This window comes from Ochotona princeps, chromosome 11 (genome assembly GCF_030435755.1).
Source record: "Ochotona princeps isolate mOchPri1 chromosome 11, mOchPri1.hap1, whole genome shotgun sequence".
Taxonomy (NCBI): domain Eukaryota; kingdom Metazoa; phylum Chordata; class Mammalia; order Lagomorpha; family Ochotonidae; genus Ochotona; species Ochotona princeps.
The window spans coordinates 38,141,353-38,162,721 of record NC_080842.1 but is presented as its reverse complement, the minus strand read 5'-3'; the positions used below and the strand labels follow the sequence as shown (position 1 = coordinate 38,162,721).

The window sequence follows — 21,369 nt, the reverse complement described above, 5'->3', positions numbered from 1 at the left end:
TTGCCTTTCCAGATATGAAGAAAGGCTCTCTGGACAGCAGGTGAATCTTGCAGGAGGTGGTCCCTGAGAAGGAAGTCCGGCCTGAAAGGAGCAGGGCCTCAGGTCTCTGACAGTCACAGCAGGTGTCAGCACCACAGCAGGCAGTCACTCCGGATAAACTTCCACCTGTGGGTTCTTGGGCCACATGCAAGTTAGCAGAGACAAGAAGCTGCTGGCAGCCAAGGTAGGGGTATAGGAGTCCCATCAGTGGCTTATCTTTCCCACTGAATGGACAGACACTGTTATAGAAAGCTACTTTAATCCCGGTGACTGAAAAAGCAGTGGCTTCTACAGGAGATTGAAGATGAGACTGCCGGCCCCTGAGTGAAGTCCTTCGCTCCAGTCCCTGGAGGGTCATGACCCTTTCCCTGGGCACACACTTGAAAGCCTTTTATATTTCCTACTGGCCCAGCCTCTCGAATGCTGGAATTGAAACACTGATCCAGAGCTGCGAGCTCCTGGGTGTTGGCTGCGCCAGCCCGACAGCTGGGGTTTTCCTGAGGCAGTATTCCAAGGCCTCAGTCACTGAAGTTCCCCCATGAACTACTACTCAGTTCCAAAGCTGAGATGGAGAAACATCTTTACCCAGAGGAAAAAGAAAACTTAAAACCTGGAGAGCTTTGCTGGGGGCAGAGTGAACCCTCTGTGTGGGATGGGATCTAAGAGGAAGTGCATTCTCAAACAGCCAGAGGAATGGAGCTCTGAGGGGCTGGCTGTGTTGCCAGTGACCTGTGTACCCCTTGGTCAAGTCCTCGATTTCTGTAAAGCTCTGCTCCCAATTATGCTATTACCCCTAGGTGACTCCCTCATTCAGCTGACCAGGAATGCTTGGTATCAGTCCAGAGGTACCAAATGTCCTCTTTGGGAGAGTCTGGAATCTGCATTCTAAACAAAGAAATGAGTTTGAGAGACCCCTGTCTTGCCAATAGGCTGTTGCAGAGTTTGCTGGCTGGTAAAGTGTCTCACATGTAGGAGGCTTCTTAGATGAAGCCATTTCCCCAGGAACACAATAGTAGTATTTACTCTTAGTGGAACCTCCTAGCAGAAAACCCAGAAGCAGGAGTCAGGAAGAAGGCCTCCAGTAAACCGCTTCTCCCTCAGGCCCTGCCCATCACACATACTCCACGGCCCTCAGTCTGGTGGTTGATAGCTCCTGTCTTCAAGGGCGCACCGCCATTACAAACCCAAGCCTTATTAGAGACGCTCAGTATCATTAGCAAAGTACATAATCGGTTCCCCATGGTTGCTGCTGCCAAGCAAAGCCAGCATCAGGGCTCTGAAAAATGTTTCTTTCACACATGTGGCTTTGTGGGTCTGTTTTTTTTCCCCCAACCAAGGTGTGCTAATGGGCAGCTTGCTGCTGTGAAACTGGAAGAGTCTCTTGGGGAATGTGACTTGTCAGGAAAGTTCAGTTGCCTCTGTCTGGCTTGAGACAAAGTGGTAGTATGTCACCCTGAGCTTAGAAAGCAGGGGCTCCTTCCTCGACTGCCATCACTGGATTTTCTTTTCTTTCCTTTTAAAGAAAGATTTATGTGCGTAGTTAGTTATTTGAGTGGCAGAGTGAGAGACAGAGATCTTCCATTCACTAGTTCACTCCTCACATGGCCACATAAGCTGGGGCTCAGTATCCTGCATGAGCGGATGGCAGGTCGTTGAAGACACATGGATAGTTAAGTGCAGCCCTTGCTCCATGGTTCTTGGCAGAAAGTGGGCCACTCATTTGAGGGCTGACTAAATTTACCATAAGTTTTATCATAAGACAGAGACTAGTAAGGAAAAAAATAATAAAATAATTGAGTTGTGGCAGCTGTCATCTGCCATGCATGCAGGGCCAGGCCTTTCCTGTGGGTTTTGACCATCATCACCTTTGCTTTGATGATGGTTTCATTATATGTCAACTTTATAGATGAAGGTCTTGCTGCTTAGAGAAGTTAAGACACCTGTATCTTGTCACTAAGCGAGTTTTAATTCAGGCTGTCCTAAGTTCTATCCTTCACCATTCACCTCTGCCACTTCCTAGTACTGAAGAGCTTATTGGAAGGAATGACAGCAGAGCCATCTGCTTGGCCTTCTCCAGTAGTTGTACTTGACACATGCACATTCCCTTGCCTCTCCAGCTGTTTGTCCCTCACAGGAAGTGCCCACAGAGCAGGCTGCAGCAAGGGAGTCTCAGATGGGGCCTGACTGTTGACCTGCTTTTGTTTCTTCCTTTCTGCAATGCTCCAGGCGCACAGCCTGTGAGGTGCTCAGAATTGCACACAAGTGCTGCTAAATTGCCTTGACTAACTAAAATTATAGAAGGCAAAGGAGTACAGAATACACACCGTTGTTAATTTTGAAGAACTTAGCCTAGAATGCTGCTATTGGGTGGTGAGGAGGTAGTGATGGAGTGAAGAAGCTGGGAATTATATCCCAGTTTTCAAGGATATCCGTTTGACTACTCTTTGCACCATTTTCCAACTTGAAAAATGGGAATGTACTTAACTTACTGGGAGGGAGGAATTATAGACATAAGCAAAGGTTCATAGGTAAACGCACATCAAAATAGAGAACTGACCATTCAGAGTCTCTGTAGGAATGTATGTATCAGCCATCATGAGTTCTGGGAAATTTAACTCCTGGTTCTGAGCTTTCTACAGGCCTACATCTGGCCATTGCAGCTTTTTGGGGGAATGAACCAGCACATAGAGGATCTCTCTCTCTCTCTCTCCCTCTCCCTCTCCCTCTCTCTCCCTCTCTCTCCCTCTCCCTCTCCCTCTCTCTCCCTCTCTCTCTTCCTATTTCTCCTTCCCTCCTTATTCTCTCCCTCCCTCCTTCTCTCTCCATATCTTTGACGTTTAAGTAGGATAAAGTGATCTTAAAATAGAGGTTTGATAGCACACAGAAGGCCAAAGCAGCCCCAAAGCGTGGGCTTTGCAGGTGGTAAGTGAGGGGGAGGCAGGTGGAGATGAAAAAGGACAAAAGGGGCAGGGGAGACTGATGGGCCCGACTCTGGGACAGGTATATACAGGCGAGGTGCTTTACCAGTATGTGGTTGAATTGAGAAGTTAACAAAGATTATCTGTTAATGGAGACACCCTGAAAACCAAAGACTGCTAGTTAACTAGCTTCCTAGTTTAAAAGTTGAGGTTCTTCAAAATATTCATGAAAATAAGCTTGTGTTTATTGGATGCAAAGATTTGAAATCCATGCATGAATGGGCCTTCAAAAATTGGTCATGGAAAATGGGCATTATGAAAAACTATGCATAGGTTTCAAGCATTTTTTTTCCATCAGATCAAATTTACCTTTAAATCCCACTATCCACAAACAAGGTATTTTAAAAAGTACTTGTCTACCTTTTATCTTTTATATTAGCAAGAAAATTAAATACCCATGGTCATTATTTGGGAGGAAGTATATTTCTATAGGAATAGGCAGCCATGGGGAGGAGAAATAGAAGGCCTGGATTTTTCCACAAACTCTTAAATTGTACCCCAGGCGGCCCACTCTGCGAGGCTGTGCACAACGTGTGGGGTTTCACCTCCATAAAGCTGCACCGCACAGATGTGCAAACTGGATTTCAAATGTTAATAGCTCATCCACTTTGCATTTTTTTTTTGGATAGCATTATCCTAAAAAAATCCCATTGAAGAAATGAATCTGATTTTTAGTTAAAAATACCCAATTCAGACATCAAAACTTGGCACATCTACAATTGTTCCCTGTGCAGAGTGGAAGCAGGTTGAATCAATAGCCCTCCTGGTAGCCTGCACTTTCACAGAAGTTGCCTGCCTCCCCACTTTTCCTGAAATTCCAGTACATGATGGAGCTGAGTCTGACGAATGGCATGTCGGTTGTCAGCCCCAGAACAGGAGGCTGTTTCACTGGAGACACCCCCGCCCTGTAATGGGCTGGCGCTCTCCACTATAATATTCTAAATACACATTCCTGAGAGCGGGAGCATATTCATAACTGCTCCATTGTGGCATTTAGATTTACCCTTGAAATTTATCTTTAATTTTTACAGTTGTCTCCTTAAGCATGTATATTACTCCCTTCTTCAAACAATCTGTCTTGCTGCTGCAGTTTTTCTTGACACCAAAGTGTAATTAAATATTAAATTAATATTTCATTTAAGATTAAATATCATAGGCTTCAGTCTAATTTTTCACTTGTGTGCTGTTGGTTCTCTCCTCGTCGTCTTGTTTCTATGTCCACAAAGGCAGGTACCACCTCTGAATAATGTGTTCCCATATTATCTTTGTTCCTTTTTCTTTTTTTAAATGTTGACTCTGAACTTTGGCTATATTGAAACAAGCGAATATGCGGAGGCATTTCAACCTAGCTAAGGCTGAGGACAACTTAATTTACCAGCCTCGTCAAGTGCTTGGATGAAGGTGGTGCCACTGATCTGTGTCAAATCTAAGGCATATCTGAAGAAAGGGCCTGCTGTATATTTGTAGCACCATGACAAAATGTGATATTAAAAAATGGAAGCATTAAAAATGTGAATGTGCTGCCAATTAAACTTTACTACATATTGAATCTCCATAACACCCAAATTCAACATCCAAAATGTTTCAGAACTGGAAACTGCAAGCAGGTATGATGCCACAGGTAGAATCTTCTGCCCCTAACTTCATTTCCTCTATCTCAATCCAAACTTGAAAACACTGTATAGAGTTACCTTCAGGCTGTGTAAGAAACATAAATTAATATTGTGTTTAGACTTGAGTCCCAATCATTATGTACAGGCAAAATCGGGGGCAGGGGAGGCAGAGAACCTGAACTATGTAATCCTTATTGTTCCAAGTACTTGAGGTAAGGGATTCTCAACCTGTACAGCTTTTGGATGTTTGTCCTCTAAAGAGTAGAGCAGAAGGCAGACAATTGGATAAGAAAATTGTGCTGAGGAAGAGGAAGGCAGAAGAGAATCAAAATCATAGCACTTGATTAGTAGACTTTATGGCAATCTGCGGGAGAATTGAAAGCACTATTAATGCAGAGACTGTAAGAGAACAAGGTCTCAGGGCTGCCTGAGGGCAGGTGCTTATCTGTAAATATTTCAATTCCTCCTAAAGCTGGGTGGTTTGAAGCCCTTCTGTCCTCCAACAGAGCAACTCTCACTGGCCAGATGACCACTTTCTCCTTGTATCTGATTCCATCTTCTGATTGGTGTAATGTGACTTTAAAGAAACATCAATTTTAGGTTTCTTTATCTTTGTACTTTTTTTTTTTTTAAAGATTTTATTATTATTGGAAAGCCGGATATACAGAGAGGAGGAGAGACAGAGAGGAAGGTCTTCCATCCGATGTTTCCCTCCCCAAGTGAGCCACAACGGGCCGATGCGCGCCGATCCGAAGCCGGGAACCAGGAACCTCTTCCAGGTCTCCCACGCGGATGCAGGGTCCCAAAGCCTTGGGCCGTCCTCGACTGCTTTCCCAGGTCACAGACAGGGAGCTGGATGGGAAGTGGAGCTGCCGGGATTAGAACCAGCGCCCATATGGGATCCCGGCGTGTTCAAGGTGAGGACTTTAGCCGCTAGGCCACGCCGCTGGGCCCCTTTGTACTTTTTTAAAATAAGAATTTATTTTTATTTGAAAGGCAGATTTACAGAGGGATGGAAAGACAGCGATCTTCCAGTACTGGATCATTTCTGAAATAGCTGCAGTGGCTGAGTTGAGCCTGTCTAAAACCAGGAACCTAGAGCTTCTTCTGGCTTTCCCATGTGGGTGCAGGAGCCCAAAGATTTGGGTCATCTTTTGCTTTTTTCTATCCCAGATACATTATCAGGGAGCTGCATTGGAAGTGGAACAGCCACAACTCAACCCCATATGGGTTGCTGACACTGCAGACGAAGATTTAATCAACTGTGTCATGGTGCTGGCCTTGACTTTACATTTTTAAAATGCGAAGAATATGATTCCTTTCCATTGTTTTCTTTAAAGTTGGAATTTAGAGTTGGGCTTGTCTCTCCACCCCCACAGTAGGGGGAGAGGATTTTGTGAATATCTGATCAAAGACCACATTCTTATGAATGTACAAATGTGCAGAGCCATGGAGTTAGTGGCCATCTGTAGGCTTCATATAAAGACTGAAGAATAAAACTCAGACTCAGCCAGAGCAGCCTTCAAAAACCAGTTGAAGGCTCCGGTTTTCCTTCAGTCCATCATCATACTCCTTTCTTCTCAAGTTTCTGCGGAGGAAATCGGTCAGGCCTTTATGACTAGTGCCCCTAACGATCAAGAGTCAAAAATGACCTGCCTGCAATATCATTGCAGTATTGGTGAGGACAGACCAGAATGCTCACAGGTATCACTCTTTCCATCCTAGTCAAACAGATTAAGAACCATGCTGAGGGATTAGCATTTACTTGTCTCTGCATTCTCTTAAGAAATTCATGCAGAATTTTATGTGTCTTACTAATCCTTTGGGAAAATTAATATTGAGTGTTAGCCAGCTTCTTTTTTTCCAAATGAGTGGTTCCCAGTAGATATTTTTAGTTAAATACTATTTATCTAAAAAAGAAACCTTTCACACATGGCTTATAATTTGTATCTATTTGTTGGGTCCAAGATATGTAAGTAACCTCATATTATACCTGCAATCAAGATGAGAAACGATACTTGAGTTCCAGACTCTGGGGAGAAATGCTATGAAATCTCAAGGTATTGATGAAAGTTTTTCAAGGCTGATCCAAATGGGATTTAGATTCTGTGGCAGTTGAAATGTGTATTATTAAACTCCTTAAGCAAACCCGAATGACTCCCAGTGGAGGATTAAGACATTCTATGTATAGCAAAGACGAAATTCTCATGTCTGAGTTTTCTCTATTGAATTCCCCCTTGATTATCTTCTGTAATATTTAACTTCATGCCATGCCATAATTATTTAATAAAAGATAAATATAAATTATATTTCAGTGGGGATATGACCTTTTACCTTAATGTTATATGACTAAAGAAAGACATAGTTAAACAGAGCCTATAGATTGAAGCATATTTTTAATTTATTCTGTTTTTGTCTTGCCAGCATTTCGCTGTGTCCCTGTCAGCCAAAGGTTGGCAGAACTTCACAGCACCCATTCTCCATGTGGTAGGCAAGGTTGTAAATTTACCCTGATGATGGCGGTTAATGACCTGGTTGCCCCTTAGAGACAATCCTGGTACTGGTCTTGGGCATCTCATTAACTAATTGAGGTCTGTTCAGCTCACACCATGCCTGAAAAATTAGTGAACACCCAGAGAGGTGAGGCGGGGAAGCAGGAGAGGGAAGCTAGGGTTCAATGTGAAGGCCAGTCTAGAAGATGCATGGACAGCTGGTCAGCTGGAGAATCAGTGTGGAACTGAAAGAGAATTGATGTTTTGAAGGCTGATACTGACTTTTACTCTTGTGGTTTTATGGCAAGTAAGCACCCCTGGTACATTTGATTTCATGATTCTAGTTCAAACATGCACTTTATTAAATCAGATTTGTGTGTGTGTGTGTGAGAGAGAGAGAGAAAGAGAGACAGAGACAGAGATTGAGATAATTCCCTGTTTATATGCAAGGGCACATGAAAAAGTTCATGTTAAATAGAATTCCAAGAGGAGTTTATTTTGGTGTGATTAAAAATATCTACAAAAGGGTCTTCAGAAAGTGCATGAAAATCCATGGCATGACAAAACTATTATTCCCAGTTTGGTGACTGGGCTGGGGAGGGGTGGGGAGACGAGATGACATGAGACCTGATGCTCTGGTGGTTTTGATTCTGTTAGGGCAGAACCAAAGGGACAAATGTGCTATGAATTGTTGCAAAGCAGCTGTCCTCTCCATCCCACCCGTGTGCACTGGTCAGGGCTGAGCTTGAGAGGAGCTAGTGAACAGAGCAGGGGACGGATGGCCGGATGCTGTGGGTAGACGTGTGTAGTGGGCTGGTGGTATGGGGTGTAGGAGTACTCAGGTAGACAGAAAGGAAGAAGTAATGACAGCATTGGAAATGGAGAAAGGTTAGATTTTCTACCTTACAGATAATTACTTCTTTTGTGTTTGGCTCATTGTGATCATGCCCACATTTATCATTTCTTAGTTTTCTCCACTTAAGAAAATGCAATGGTGTGTTACGAAATGGTGTGTAATTTTTAAAAGATATTAGGCAATAATGGACCTGTATTTGGTCAGCACATGTGCTTGCACTATAGCACTAGGCAGCTGTTTGTAGTTGATATTGAATGGGACCTTCTGTCTTTTGCTCCCCAAAACGGAAAAGTCAGGCATCCCAGGCGGGGCTTTGCGTGGTGTCTGCAGCCAGTTTCTTAAAGCTGGGGACAAAGCACAGAGACCAATGAAAAAAATCTATGTGTAGGTCCATGGTGGGAGAGGCTGAGAGCACAGGCTTGGGAGCTTGGGAAGCCAGGTGCTGATGGATCCATCTTTACCCCTGGAATTGCATTTAAAGTGGGGATGAAACCCACACCATAGGGCTGCCACTAGCAATGAGCTAATGCATATAAAAGGCTTTGCAGGATCCTGGTAACACAGTAAGCCCTCGGTAAATTCTACCAGTGGTAATTATGATTTTCATTATTGCACATCACAACCACTAAAATCCTGTTATTAAAGAAAAAGGAAATTGCTGGCATTATAATGCTAAGTGAAAAAAGTTTCCAGAATGATTCCATTTATGCATACAGCTATTCTTACACGTTTCTGGCTAAGATTGTAATGTGAGTGCAAGTGTTTAATCTGCTCCCACCAATGCCTTCCCCTCCCCCCAGTCCTGCCCTCAGAACATGTCAGAGGATATTTTTGGGAAAATAGAAAAAATGAGGGAATTCTGGTTCGATGCTTGAAGCTGGACTACTGTCATCAATATGGCAGCATCTTTGTGCTGGTCTGTGCAGATGGCATGGTACAGAGGATGTGTGAAGCCAGCCTCATCATTCTCCACATGGGAAAGAAAGGCGAACAGGAAGGCATGAAGGAGACCCTGACAAGCCCCAAGACCTGCCTTGTCTCCACCTTGGGGAGTGACAACGATTGGTATAAACTTGACCTTGAGTAGAAAAAAAAAAAGGTTAACTCTTTTATAACCAGAGAGGTTGTTTATCTGTGAAAGGCTCAGACAGAACTCAGAATTGTATTTATTTATTGTTTGAAAGCTAGAGAGACAGGGAGAGTGACAGAAACATCTCTCAATTCTCTGTGGGTCTCTCCTCAGATTCTCTCAACGTCAACAGCTTGGCCCAGATAGGAGCTGGAACTCAGTCCTGGTGTTCTACATGGGTGACAGGGAGCCAAGCCCTTGGGCCATCATTTGCTGTCTCCCAGGGTGTACAGCATCAGAAATCTGGACAGGAGAACAGAGCCAGGTCTTGAGCCCCAGGAATTCTGAAAGCAGTTACAGGTGTCCTGAAGGGCATTTCACCAGAATGCTGAATATCTGCCCTCCCGCCCCCACCCCTCCTTCCCCTGCCCTCCCGCCCCACCCCACCTTCCCCTGCCCTCCCGCCCCACCCCACCTTCCCCTGCCCTCCCGCCCCACCCCTCCTTCCCCTGCCCTCCCGCCCCCACCACCTTCCCCTGCCCTCCCGCCCCCACCCCTCCTTCCCCTGCCCTCCCACCCCCCACCCCTCCTTCCCCTGCCCTCCCACCCCCCACCCCACCTTCCCCTGCCCTCCCGCCCCCACCCCACCTTCCCCTGCCCTCCCACCCCCCACCCCTCCTTCCCCTGCCCTCCCACCCCCCTCCCCTGCCCTCCCACCCCCCTCCCCTGCCCTCCCACCCCCTTCCCCTCCTTCCCCTGCCCTCCCACACACAACTTACAGATCTCAGGTGTCAGACTTTGGAGAATAGAATCAGTGAAGAATGCAGGAAGGAAACAGTTACAATGTCACAAGGTGGAAGCAGTTTAAAATGCAGAGTGTCTAAATTGCTGTTTATATGGTGAAAAACTTTGATGTAAATGGTTTCTAAAAGATACAAGTCATTAGAAAGACTATGAAGAACAACATCAACTCAAGATGATAAACTATCAACAAAAAAGTAGAAATGAATGAGAGAATGAGATGGAAAAAATGAAGCAAAGTCAAAGTCCTTACGGTGGTTTGAGGAGACAGAGATGCTAGTCAGCCTGACTTGATCATTACGCATAGTACAGATGTGAATTATCACACTGGACGTCAGAAATAGGTGCAAGTATACGTCAACTGAGAATTTAAATTTTTAAAAATATATGAAAGGGCTCAACAGACGCAAGAAATTATTTTTAAAAATTGAAAAATCAAAAGCAGTCATAAAAAGAGGGCATGTCTCTTCCAAATCACTAGAAAAAAACATGTATGCTAAAAAAATGGATATGGAAAGAAATTTATAATAGCAACAATAGGTAAGATGCTAAATATGATAAAAAGATATATTAGAATGTTAAAGTATTACTTACAGCACACAGACAAGACTACAATGTTAATTCATGAGACACTTCGGACCAGCATTTGTCCAGCAGTTAAGGGTCAAGATGCCTGAATTCCACATCTGAGTACCTGGTTCAATGTCCAGCTTTGTTGCCTGACTCCAGCTTGCTGTTAAGGTTGACTATAGGGAACAGCAATGATGTTTCCTGCCACACAGCAAGGATGGTGGCTCCTGCCTTCATCCTGGCCTGGTCCTGACTGGTCCTGGCAACTGGAGCAGTATGTGTGCAAGTGAACACTCTCTCACTCTGTCTGACTTCCAAAGAATTTTTTTTTTTTAATTTCAAGGCACTTAAGATTGAAAAGGTAAGGTTATACAGGCCACCTATTTTGGATCCAGTGCAATTAACTAAAATAAGAAATAATACTCAACTATCTAGAAGATCTAGATATTCTTTAGGCACAATTTAATACTCAACTAGATAGAAATGTTGGCTACTTTTTGAGCAAAAGATAACTAGAAATAAAACTGTTCAGAAAATGAGTACAAAATGGAGAACATTAGAAATTTTAAATACTAAATAGAATGTATGATAAATTTTAAAAACTTGATGAAATGATGTTTCTAGGAAATCACAAGTGAAATTCGATAATAAGTTCAAGATTTCTGATTGGAAATCACTATACCATGGTGCTGGTTACTTAGACACTCATGGACTTGGATATTTGGGAGGGGAAGAAAGGGATATACATGAGGAAATTTTCAGCCAGCTGTTGTATAGGATGAGTATTTATCTGAAAGGCTTGGAATTCAGAAGTATTTTGGATTTCAAGAGTGTTGTGTTGGACTATTTTCATAGCCTACTGACTGAACATTTTCATTCTGAAAGGCTCCCAAAGCTAAAACCTTTAGGGTATCCTATCAGGAATTGTGCATTTTTGGATTACAGACACTCAACCATGTGATGCTGTATCTCTGGCAAGCTGTCCAGACTAGGGCCAAAGATTTGTGATGATCAGCATGTAACTTGGCATGGCAACCATGGGCGCATTGATGTAGCTGCCTGGCAGAGTGCATAGCAAGGCAGAGGACTAGGACTGCCTGAGCAATGATCTTGAGTTTCAGTGTTCCCAGGATGAGCAGAGAAAGAACAGTCTTCAAATTGATTCGAAACAGTATGCCCAGAGGAGTCAGGAGGAGTGTGGGTTCCGGAAAGCCAGTGAGTGGGAGTACTCTCAGATGAGAGAATCTTAGTGGCATCAAATGTTAATTGGAGTGCAAAGAAGATTTCCTGTGGGATCCCCTCATCCCAGGTCAGAGCACCTGATTTCGTGTCCTGGTTCTGCTTGCACAGACCCTGGGAGGTAGTAAGTGAGGGTTCAAGTACTTAGAACCTTGTCAGTCACATGGGGAATCCAGATAGAATTCAGGATGCTCTGAAAAACACAGCCCCCTGTTAAGAACCAGTCTGGAGGAGTTTGACAAGAGACAAAGTTCTGTGGCTTATTAGCTCTTTCCAAGGAAAATACAGAATTCTAGAGCACTTCAAAGTTGCGACTTGTAAATTCTGCTGGGAACCAAGGCAGGGTAATTGTGAATTCTAGGCAAACATAAAGAGAATACTGGAGGAAGGGAGTCAGGGAATGTAACATGTAAAGGCCTGCTGGCCACGAGAATCTGCCTACGTGTTTGTCACAGTACACTAACAGCTGTAACGCATGTTCCCCTAATGTCAGTGATTCATATGATTCTTGCTCATTAAAAATGAGTGACTTTAACAAGCATTTTTTTCTCAGAAGTCAGAATCTTCTATCTGCTGGTTCACTCCCCAAAAGGCCACAACAGCCAGAGGTGGGCCAGCCTGAAGTAGGGAGCCAGGAGTTTCTTCTAGGTCTCCCAATGTGAGTACAGGGGCCCAAGCACTTGGGCTGTCCTCTGTTGCTTTCCCAGGCCATTAATAGGGAGCTGGATCAGAAGGGAGCAAGCCAGGACCTGAACCGCAGCCGATATGGGATGGCAGCAAAGCAGGTGGCAGATTAGTTTGCTATGCCATGGCACTGGCCTGAAAATGGGTGACTTTGGCAACAGCATTTTGTTTTAAAAACTCAAAATAGTCAAATCTTTATAAGATGTATTTATTTTTATTGGAAAGTCAGATGTACAGAGAGGAGGAGACAGAAGATCTTCTATCGCTGGTTCAGTCCCCAAGTGGTCACAATGGCCAGAGCTGAGCCAATCTGAAGCCAGGAGCCTCTTCTGGGTCTCCCACGTGGGTGCAGGGTCCCGAGGCTTTGGGCCGTCCTCAACTGCTTTCCTAGGCCACAGGCAGGGAGCTGGATGGGAAGTGGGGCTGTTGGGACATGAACCAACCGGTGCCCATATGGGATCCCGGCACATGCAAGCTAAGGACTTAAGCCACTAGTCTATCATGCTGGGCCTGGCAAGAGCATTTTTGCTTGGTTCTTTCAAACATTTAGTTGAGATACTATTTATGCATGTGAGTTTTAAAGGCAAAGATACAGAAAATTGTTCAATTTGTTTTTCAAAACTGGTATAATTGAAACTTAATCATAACTTGGGCAGAACAAGGCAAATTGGACATACACATCATAATCCTCCCCATCAACATTATAACAGCTAACATGTGAGTGTCATTGTGTACTAGAATAACTCCATGTAATCCACCCATCAGTCATCTTAAGAAAATATTAACAAATTAAGATCAGGATACCAAGAAAATTGCGTACCATGTTGTTGTCTTCATGTGCACTTGTGTGAAATAGAGAAATCTAAATTTGTCAAAGCAGGAGATTCTTTGGATTGAATTTTTAAAGTTACAGAAAGTCATGATTTAAAAAAAGTCATTAAAACATAGTAAATAATCTTTCTCAAATAGCCCACACCACTTCTGGTGGTGAAATACGAGTGTGATTTCAATTAGGAAAAATCCAATAATACTCAATATCATACTCCTTTGGGAGGCATAATTATTAAGCATTAATAAGTTCTTAAGAAATATGAAAGTGATCAACAAATACAATTATAAGAGTTCTTTTTCCTCACTGGTAAGAAATCCAAGTGAAAATGACTATGCATTTTGCTAGAGGGAGTATTAATTTATATATTCTTCAGAGGGAGGATTTTGTATGAAAGACCTCAGATATAAATTACAATTTTCAACCCAGTAATTCTAATTCTTAGAATTTGTTGATTAAAATAACTAGTTATATTCAAAGGATAATCACTGCTCTGATTTTTTAACAGTAAGAAATTAGGATCACATTAAATGCCCAACATTAGGAAGCCATTTAAATAAATTACAGAACATGTCACGGAAAATATGCAGGAATTTTAAATAATATTATAAAAGAATATTTAATAACCTAGGGGAAAGTTTATGCTACACAGTCTTATTAAGTAGATAAAAAGTAGGTTATGGAACAGCATGAGTAGTTTGTCTCTGGATAATTTCACGTGTCAAAATCTGGAAGGATGTAAACCAGTTAATCCAGGTCATCGCTTATGAGGTGGGCTTGTGAGTGATATTATTTCTACTTCTGTACTGAGATTTTTAAATAATTTAAGAAAATGTGTTACTTTGATGTTAAGATAATAACAGATACGCATGAAATCTGTGAACACAAAGCAAATTTAAAAGAAAGTGCACACTGCTGTGCTCATTGTTATATAACATGAGTTCAGGGAATTGTTTTATTCTTTGCATCTTTCCTTTGATCATGTATTAATTTGAAAGCCATAAAATTTAAATTGCAAAGTTTTTCAAAATGCAGGAAGGAAGGAGAAAGAATAAGGGGAGAGCGTTGACGTCTGTCACTCACTCGTTTCCTCCTTCACTCCTTTTCCCAGTCCCTGGCACTGATCGTCTCCGTGTGTCAGGCTCCATCTTAACGCACATGTGTGCAGAGGCTAGGCCAGCTGAGGTCCACTCCCGAGAGCCCCGCGGGAGAGCAGGAGCCGGCATGTTAAACACGCACCTCTACCTCAGGACAATTGCAATTCTGGAATGTGCTCATGCTATGCACACATGAACTGGGTTTTTGGGAGTAAGTTCATAGAAGGCCTAAGAAAGCGTGATATTTAGAAGAATGAAGAGATGGTAGAGGTATACTTGTGGAAGAAGAGAGGAAGGAAATAGGGAAAGTAACATAAAGGTAGTTCATTTAAGAAATTGAGGTATAGTTGATAATGCAATGTTTGATTCCTGAGAGCATATGGAAAATTATACATTTATGCATGGAAAGAAAAATTAATTCTAAAATTTTGAATGTTATCCTGGTAAGATAGTGTAAATCATTATAAATTCCAAAATTATTTATGGATTAATCACCAACACTGGCATAAATCCTTTACTTCATCCATGTGTGTATTAATTCTTAGATAACATCAGGATCTTTTACCTGTGGAAGGCTCACAAAGCTGACTGTATGGCCAAGATAGACCCTTCATGTGAGGGCTTTTCTCTTTCAGCCTTAAATGAACCCACCATAGACTACGGCTTCCAGAGACTGCAGAAAGTCATTCCGAGGCACCCCGGGGATCCTGAGAGATTAGCTAAGGTAAAATGCTTTGGAAATCAACTTGTGAAAACTTTTTTTTTTTTGTAGGATTTTTGCGCACCTAGAGAGATCTACCCATTTACATCCTGTTAGCATTAATTAGACCTGCCTTGAAATTTGACCGGGCTTTAAGAGCAAGATGTCTATAAAACACCATAAAGTTTATTTTTTTAATCTCTGAGGAAATATTCCTATGAAATCTGAGAATTTGGCCCTGTAAAACAGATATCCCACAAGAGAATTCAGCTGATAGGACACTAATGAGTTTATTAAAATAGCTGCTTCATTGCTTAAATATGTAAACTCCCATTCTTTGTATTTAAATAGGATTATGTGTATATTTTAAATTATTATTTTATTTTGATAATCTTTACATAGTTGATTAGGGTGCAAAGAGTCAAGGGCTACAAGAAAGTGGGTAAGACCATTGTTTACACTTTTTTTTTTTTTGCCTAGCTCTGGGATAAAGGGAAAATAAAGGGAGAATCCCCACCCGGCCTCCCACCAATCCCAGGTCCCCAACATGGGGCATGCTCTGAGGGTCTGAGGGCACTGCTCAAGTGGTTTTCATAGTCCAGCAGTTCTGAATTCCTGCCAATCTCACCATTCCAAGCTCAATGAAATCTCTACAGAATCCACTGGCTGACATGGTCCACCTTTAAGTCTCCATTTGCCCAGATTTTCACTGCCAACACATGCCTGGGGTAGATGATTGATTTATTTACCCCGATTACTAGGGTCTATTAATTTATAATCATATACATCATAGGCTCTCAGTGAATAAGTATTTAATGAAGAGAAAGATATCTCCATATGAAATTTCTATGAAATGCATCATTTTTAAATGAACTTGCTTATAAAACTTGTATTATGAATCTGACCCACAATGGTAGTTTTATAATTTAAATAATATATCAATTTATTAATCATCATTCAACTAATGAGAAGCTATTAAAATGTATATTTATATGTGTACTTTAAACATATTCTAAAATGCCATGTTATTTTTTTTTCTGTACTGTAAGTAAAATTCAACTTCCACAGTTGATTTTACATCATACCTTTAGGTTCCTTCTGGAAAATTCCCAGTTCCACCATTAAATCAGATGATCTCAGAAAGTAGGTTAATAGCAATTTAAATGGCTGTAAAAAAACAGGAGGTAGAAAAAACAGAATGAGAGGAAAGGGATTAGTTATCACTAATTCTTTCTGGCTAAAGTGAACAGGGGGAAATGTTATTGAAAGAATTCATCTTTATTAGACAAAAATTTTGTGGAAGGCATTGCCAACACAATTTCAGTACTCTGGACAACTCCTTGGCAAGCAACTAAATCCAGGTCCATCAATCATTTTAAGAGTTTTTGGTTAATTAGAGTCCAGAATTTTTAACAGTGATCTGAAAGTAGTTTTTAAAATAATTTGTGGCATTAGTTATAACCAACTCTACCCTCAATTTGGTTGAGATTTTTGTTTTGTTTTGGTAGCATAACTCCTTACAAAGATATTTCATAGTGGTAAATTTAATGTAGATGAACAATCTACATGAATGATTGCATTATACATGTCAACCCCTCTGGTGATATTTACATTTTGGGCATGCGTGTGTACTTCTGATTTTTATCTGTAGTTTTCCTGTGTGTGTTTGCATTTGACCTCTCTTATTATCCCCACTCCTTTCTTCTCTAGGAAATGCTGTTAAAAAGAGCTGCAGATCTCGTGGAAGCACTCTATGGCACACCACACAATAACCAGGTGAAAAATCCACATCTTGCTAGGTCGACAGACTTTGACTCTGGACTCTGAGGCCAATGCTCACCCCACCCTTCTGTTTTCCAGGACATCATTTTGAAGCGAGCTGCAGACATCGCTGAAGCCCTCTACAGTGTCCCCAGGAATCCGAGCCAGATTCCAGCCCTTTCCAGCTCCCCAGCTCACAGTGGCATGATGGGAATCAACTCGTACAGCAGCCAGCTTGGGGTCAGCATCTCAGAGTCAACTCAAGGAAATAACCAAGGTACCTCCTTTCTCTCAGGATCCAGATTCAAACATATCTCACATGTTTAACAGATTTTCTCTGGAAAGAGAGCTTCAGCCAATGCTGTCAAATAGAATGCATCTCCAGGGAAGCAACAGGATCTTAGATTGGATTTTGACATTATAGATGCTCTGTTAAATGGTTTGCAGCTATTTGGGCACCATGTAGAGGAATGTAGATGGGTTTAGGTGTATGAAATTAATACTTATAAATCTAGTCTCCATAAAATGTACACTTCCTTTGTGATAGACTGAAGAATGAAAAGAGGCGGAGTTTGAGCATTATCATCTGTTATTACCAAGAACCAACCAAGAGTAACTTGATTTTTTTTTTTTTAATAATCTTACTTAGTTGATTAGGGAACAAAGGGTCAAGGGCTACAGGGTGAAAGTGGGTAATACCATTGTTTCCACACCAATATCATTTTTCCCTGTATCTGGGGTCAGGTAAAAAAACAAAAGGAAAAGCCCCACCCAACCTCCCACCCATCCCAGATCCCCAATGGGAGGCGCGCTCTGAGGGTCCTGCTCATACAGTTTTGATAGTTCATCAGTTCCGGATTGCTGCCAATCTCTCAGTTCCAATCGCAATGAACCCTATTCAGAATCCACTGGCTGACAGTCTCTTCATGGTTGGGGTTCTAAGATCAGCAGTTCAGTTGGAGGGATCTCCAAAGAAACTTCGTCTGAGATGAGCCCAGGCCTGATTATTGCGTGAGTTTGCTAGTACAGAGTCCGACACCATCCGTCACACCAATCAGCTTATGCACATGCTGGTCGTTGGGATTGCTGGGTTCGTTCTGTTTCCAGCCCTGTCTTCCTCGTGAACCAGTGGGTGTTGTAGTCCAGTTCGAACCTGCCTCTTCACACTCGGTCCTCACGCAAACCGGTTGGAGCTGCAGCCTAGTTGGGGCGACTCCCCATAACCCCCACCAGTTCTGTCCCCTACCCTGGTTCCCATGCTTACCAGTATGCACCGCAGGCTTGTCAAGTCTGTCCCACATCCCATTTAGCTCTCGCACATGTCGATGGGCATTGAAGCCCAGCTCAACCCAACCAACCTACTATCCAGCTCACACACCTACTGGCAGGTGCCCTTCTGTACAGCCACCCCTGACCCTGTCCTGGTGTTCGTGCTGTCCAATGAGAGTGGTAGCCCCGAGGGAGGTGCTCACTAGTTCCCTTCTAGGCCACACTCACTCCGAGATTATGCACTCTCCAGGTGGTTCTGGCATTTGACTTGACAGAATTAGATCCCAGTGCCAGCCTCTGCCAGCTAGTACTGCGGCTAGCCCAACCAACCCTCACCCACTCTAGTTTTTGCTTGCACCAGTCGGAACAGTCGGCCCACCGTGGCCCTTCCCTTATCTAGTCCACAAGAGGCCCACAGGTGTTACAGCCCTGCCTATTCTGATCTGCCCCCATCCCGACCCATGCTTTCCAATGGAAGCGGTTGTCCAGCAGGGAAGCCCATATTCCCATGTTGGCTTTGCCTCCTCCCCCTGATTATCACATGTGCTGTTTGGGCACTGCAACCACATCTGGTACGGCTCATCTCACCTTGGCATTCCTTATTGTGTACTAGTATGTGTCACAACCAAACCTGGCTCGACCCACACTCTGCTCTGGCGCTTGGACTCACCAGCGGGTGATGTGAACAGGTTCAGCCTGGTCTGCCTTCAATCCGTGCCGTGTGTATACCAGTGGGATAAGTTCCATAGCCTGTTCTGGGCTGTTTCCTATTGTGCTTCTTGTGCTTACCTGCAGGGACTGTGTCCTGCCAGAGGAGTTGCCCAGGCTCCTCCATCAGAAACTCTCCCAGTGCCAGGTTTCACGCATACCAGTGGGTCCATGAGCCAGCCCTGTTCAGTTCACCTCCTGTCCTAGCAGGAACAGTGGTGTTTCCTGACTGTTCTTCAACCCAATCTGGTTCTTATTGGATGTTTCAACCCAGCCATGGCTCTTCCATAATCCCATACAGCTTACACATGGTTCAGTAAGAGCTGAGACCTAGCCTAGTCTGTCATACATTTCCCCTGGTCCTGCAGAGCACCAGATGGTGTTGGAGTCTGGCCTGGCTTGGTGCTTCCATTCCCAGTCCACACTTGTGCCAAGTGGGATTACACTCGTATCCTGATCGGTGCGCAGCCCCATTTACAGCCCATGTGCTCATTGGTGGGAAACTCAACCCAGCTAGAGTATCCCCTTAGCTGCCCAACTGGACCTATTCCCAGACTTAGATCTCGTGAAGGCCAGTGGTTGCTCTGATTCAACTTGGCAGAGCCCCTCACTTATCCTGTCCCCTTAGATGCTGTGGCTTAGCATCCCTGTCTTACGCAGATCAGTAGGTGCAAGGACCTACTTGGCATGACCTGTGCTCCAACCTGATTTCTGTTGTTTCTTGTGAGTTAAGGTTAGCTCAGCCTGCCCATTCTGTCCCCTTCCAGTGGCAGCACGACCCACCCCACAGCCTGTTAAAGGATGCACTTTCAGGTGCTGCTGCCTTGACCTGCCCGACTGTTTTGGGTTCCTGCACCCGTGTGTGATGGCAGGTGGCATGGTCACATCTAGCTTAGTCCATCCCAACCCTAGCTTGAGAGCTAACCAGGGGATCTTGTATTTCCACAGGGTTGGGTCCACACAACCCCATAGAGTCTACCCCCAGACCAAGGTCTCTCGCGTGCTGGATAGAGTCTTGACCCTGCCAAATGCGACCACTCCACCATTCCACCAAACAGTCGGGTAATGGTACCCATCACTGCCAAAGAGGCCCCCATCTATAGCATTGGTGTGGGCTGGTGTGTGACGATAAGTGATGTTCTAGGCTAACAGGCCGTTTCTGTATTCCTAATTGGGCCGGTGTATCTGTCTAACCAAAATTATCTCCTGGGTACTTCCCTCCAAACCACCAGGTCTCAGTCCCCACACATGCCTAAAACTTCCATGACCCTGTCACTGGGAATCACACAAGATTTGCTACTCACCTACACTAAAATTGGACTTAGTCATGGGTGTCCCCAGGCAGCAAACATATCTTAAAAAAAACCCAGAGTTTGCCGCCGGGCGGCCAGCAGGCAAAGCCTGGCACCAATGGTCCACTGGTCGCCCTGGGGGAGGCTGAGGACTCGTTCACTGCCTTCCAGCAGTGTCTTTGGCGTGAGCTCCCAGCATTGGGTCTGACCCGGCAGGGGCAACCCCCACAGCCACCACACTGCAGGGAGCAGCACTTGCCCCCAAATCCAAGGCCCGATCCCCTCCCAAACTCACCCAGCCACAAGATATTAGCAGCTGGGCAGAGCTAGGAATTTTAACCCAGTTCCCAAGTTCCCTCATGGCAGACTTACCCTGAGGAAAGAGCTCTCTTGGGTCCTGGGGGAGGCTGAGGACTCGTTCACTGCCTTCCAGCAGTGTCTTTGGCGTGAGCCCCCAGCACTGGGTCCGACCCAGCAGGGGCACCCCCCACAGCCGCCACACTGCAGGGAGCAGCACTTTCCCTCAAACCCAAGGCCCGAACCCTTGATTTTTTAAGATTTATTTATTTTTATTGGAAAGGTGGATATACAGACAGGAGAGACAGAGAGGAAGATCTTCCATTCGATGATTCACTCCCCAAGTGGCCGCAACAGCAGGAACTGAGCCAATCTGAAATCAGAAGCCTCTTCTGGGTCTCCCACTGGGGTGCAGGGTCCCAAGGCTTTAGGCTGTCCTCGACTGCTTTCCCAGGCCACAAGCAGGGAGCTGGATGGGAAGTGGAGCTGCTGGGATTAGAATCAGTGCCCATATGGGTTCCTGGCACATGCCAGGCGAGGACCTTAACCACTATGCCATCACTCCGGGCCTGAGTAACTTTATTTTATTTGGGTAATTTCTATTATATTTTGTCACATAAGGAAACAGATAACAACAAATGCAAACAAGGGCTCTTTTAAAAGTTCATTGGGAAACCTGAATTATGAAAGAGCTTCACAACTGTGTTTTGCAACAAAATAAGCTTACCTTTTTATCCAGTCTTCCATAAGCTTTAAAAAAGCTTTTATTCTGGTGCATGGTGCAGTAACCTAGTGGCTAAAGTCCTTGCCTTGTGTGCACCAGGATCCCATATGGGTACCAATTCAGGTCCTAGCTGCTCCACTTCTGATCCAACTCCCTGCTTGTGGCCTGGGAAAGCAATAGAGAATGGTCCAAGGCCTTTGGACCCTGCACCCATGTGGGAAACTCGGAAAAAGCTCATGACTCGTGATGGGCTCAGTTCTAGCCATTGTGGCCACTTAGGGAGTGATTCAGTGATCCGGTGATCTTCTGTAAATCTGCCTTTCCAATAAAAAATTTTTTTAAACCCTTACA

At 43.9% G+C, this 21,369-nt stretch overlaps 1 protein-coding gene across 1 annotated transcript in view; it reads left to right on the top strand.

Annotated features, from left to right (window-relative positions):
- Positions 1 to 21,369, top strand: part of EBF2 (EBF transcription factor 2) — a 194,863-nt gene that overhangs the window by 157,392 nt on the left and 16,102 nt on the right. Inside the window, exons 11-13 of the mRNA XM_004579068.2 lie at positions 14,903 to 14,991; positions 16,678 to 16,743; positions 16,828 to 17,005. Coding sequence (XP_004579125.2) covers positions 14,903 to 14,991; positions 16,678 to 16,743; positions 16,828 to 17,005 — 333 coding nt within the window. The remainder of the gene's footprint in view (positions 1 to 14,902; positions 14,992 to 16,677; positions 16,744 to 16,827; positions 17,006 to 21,369) is intronic.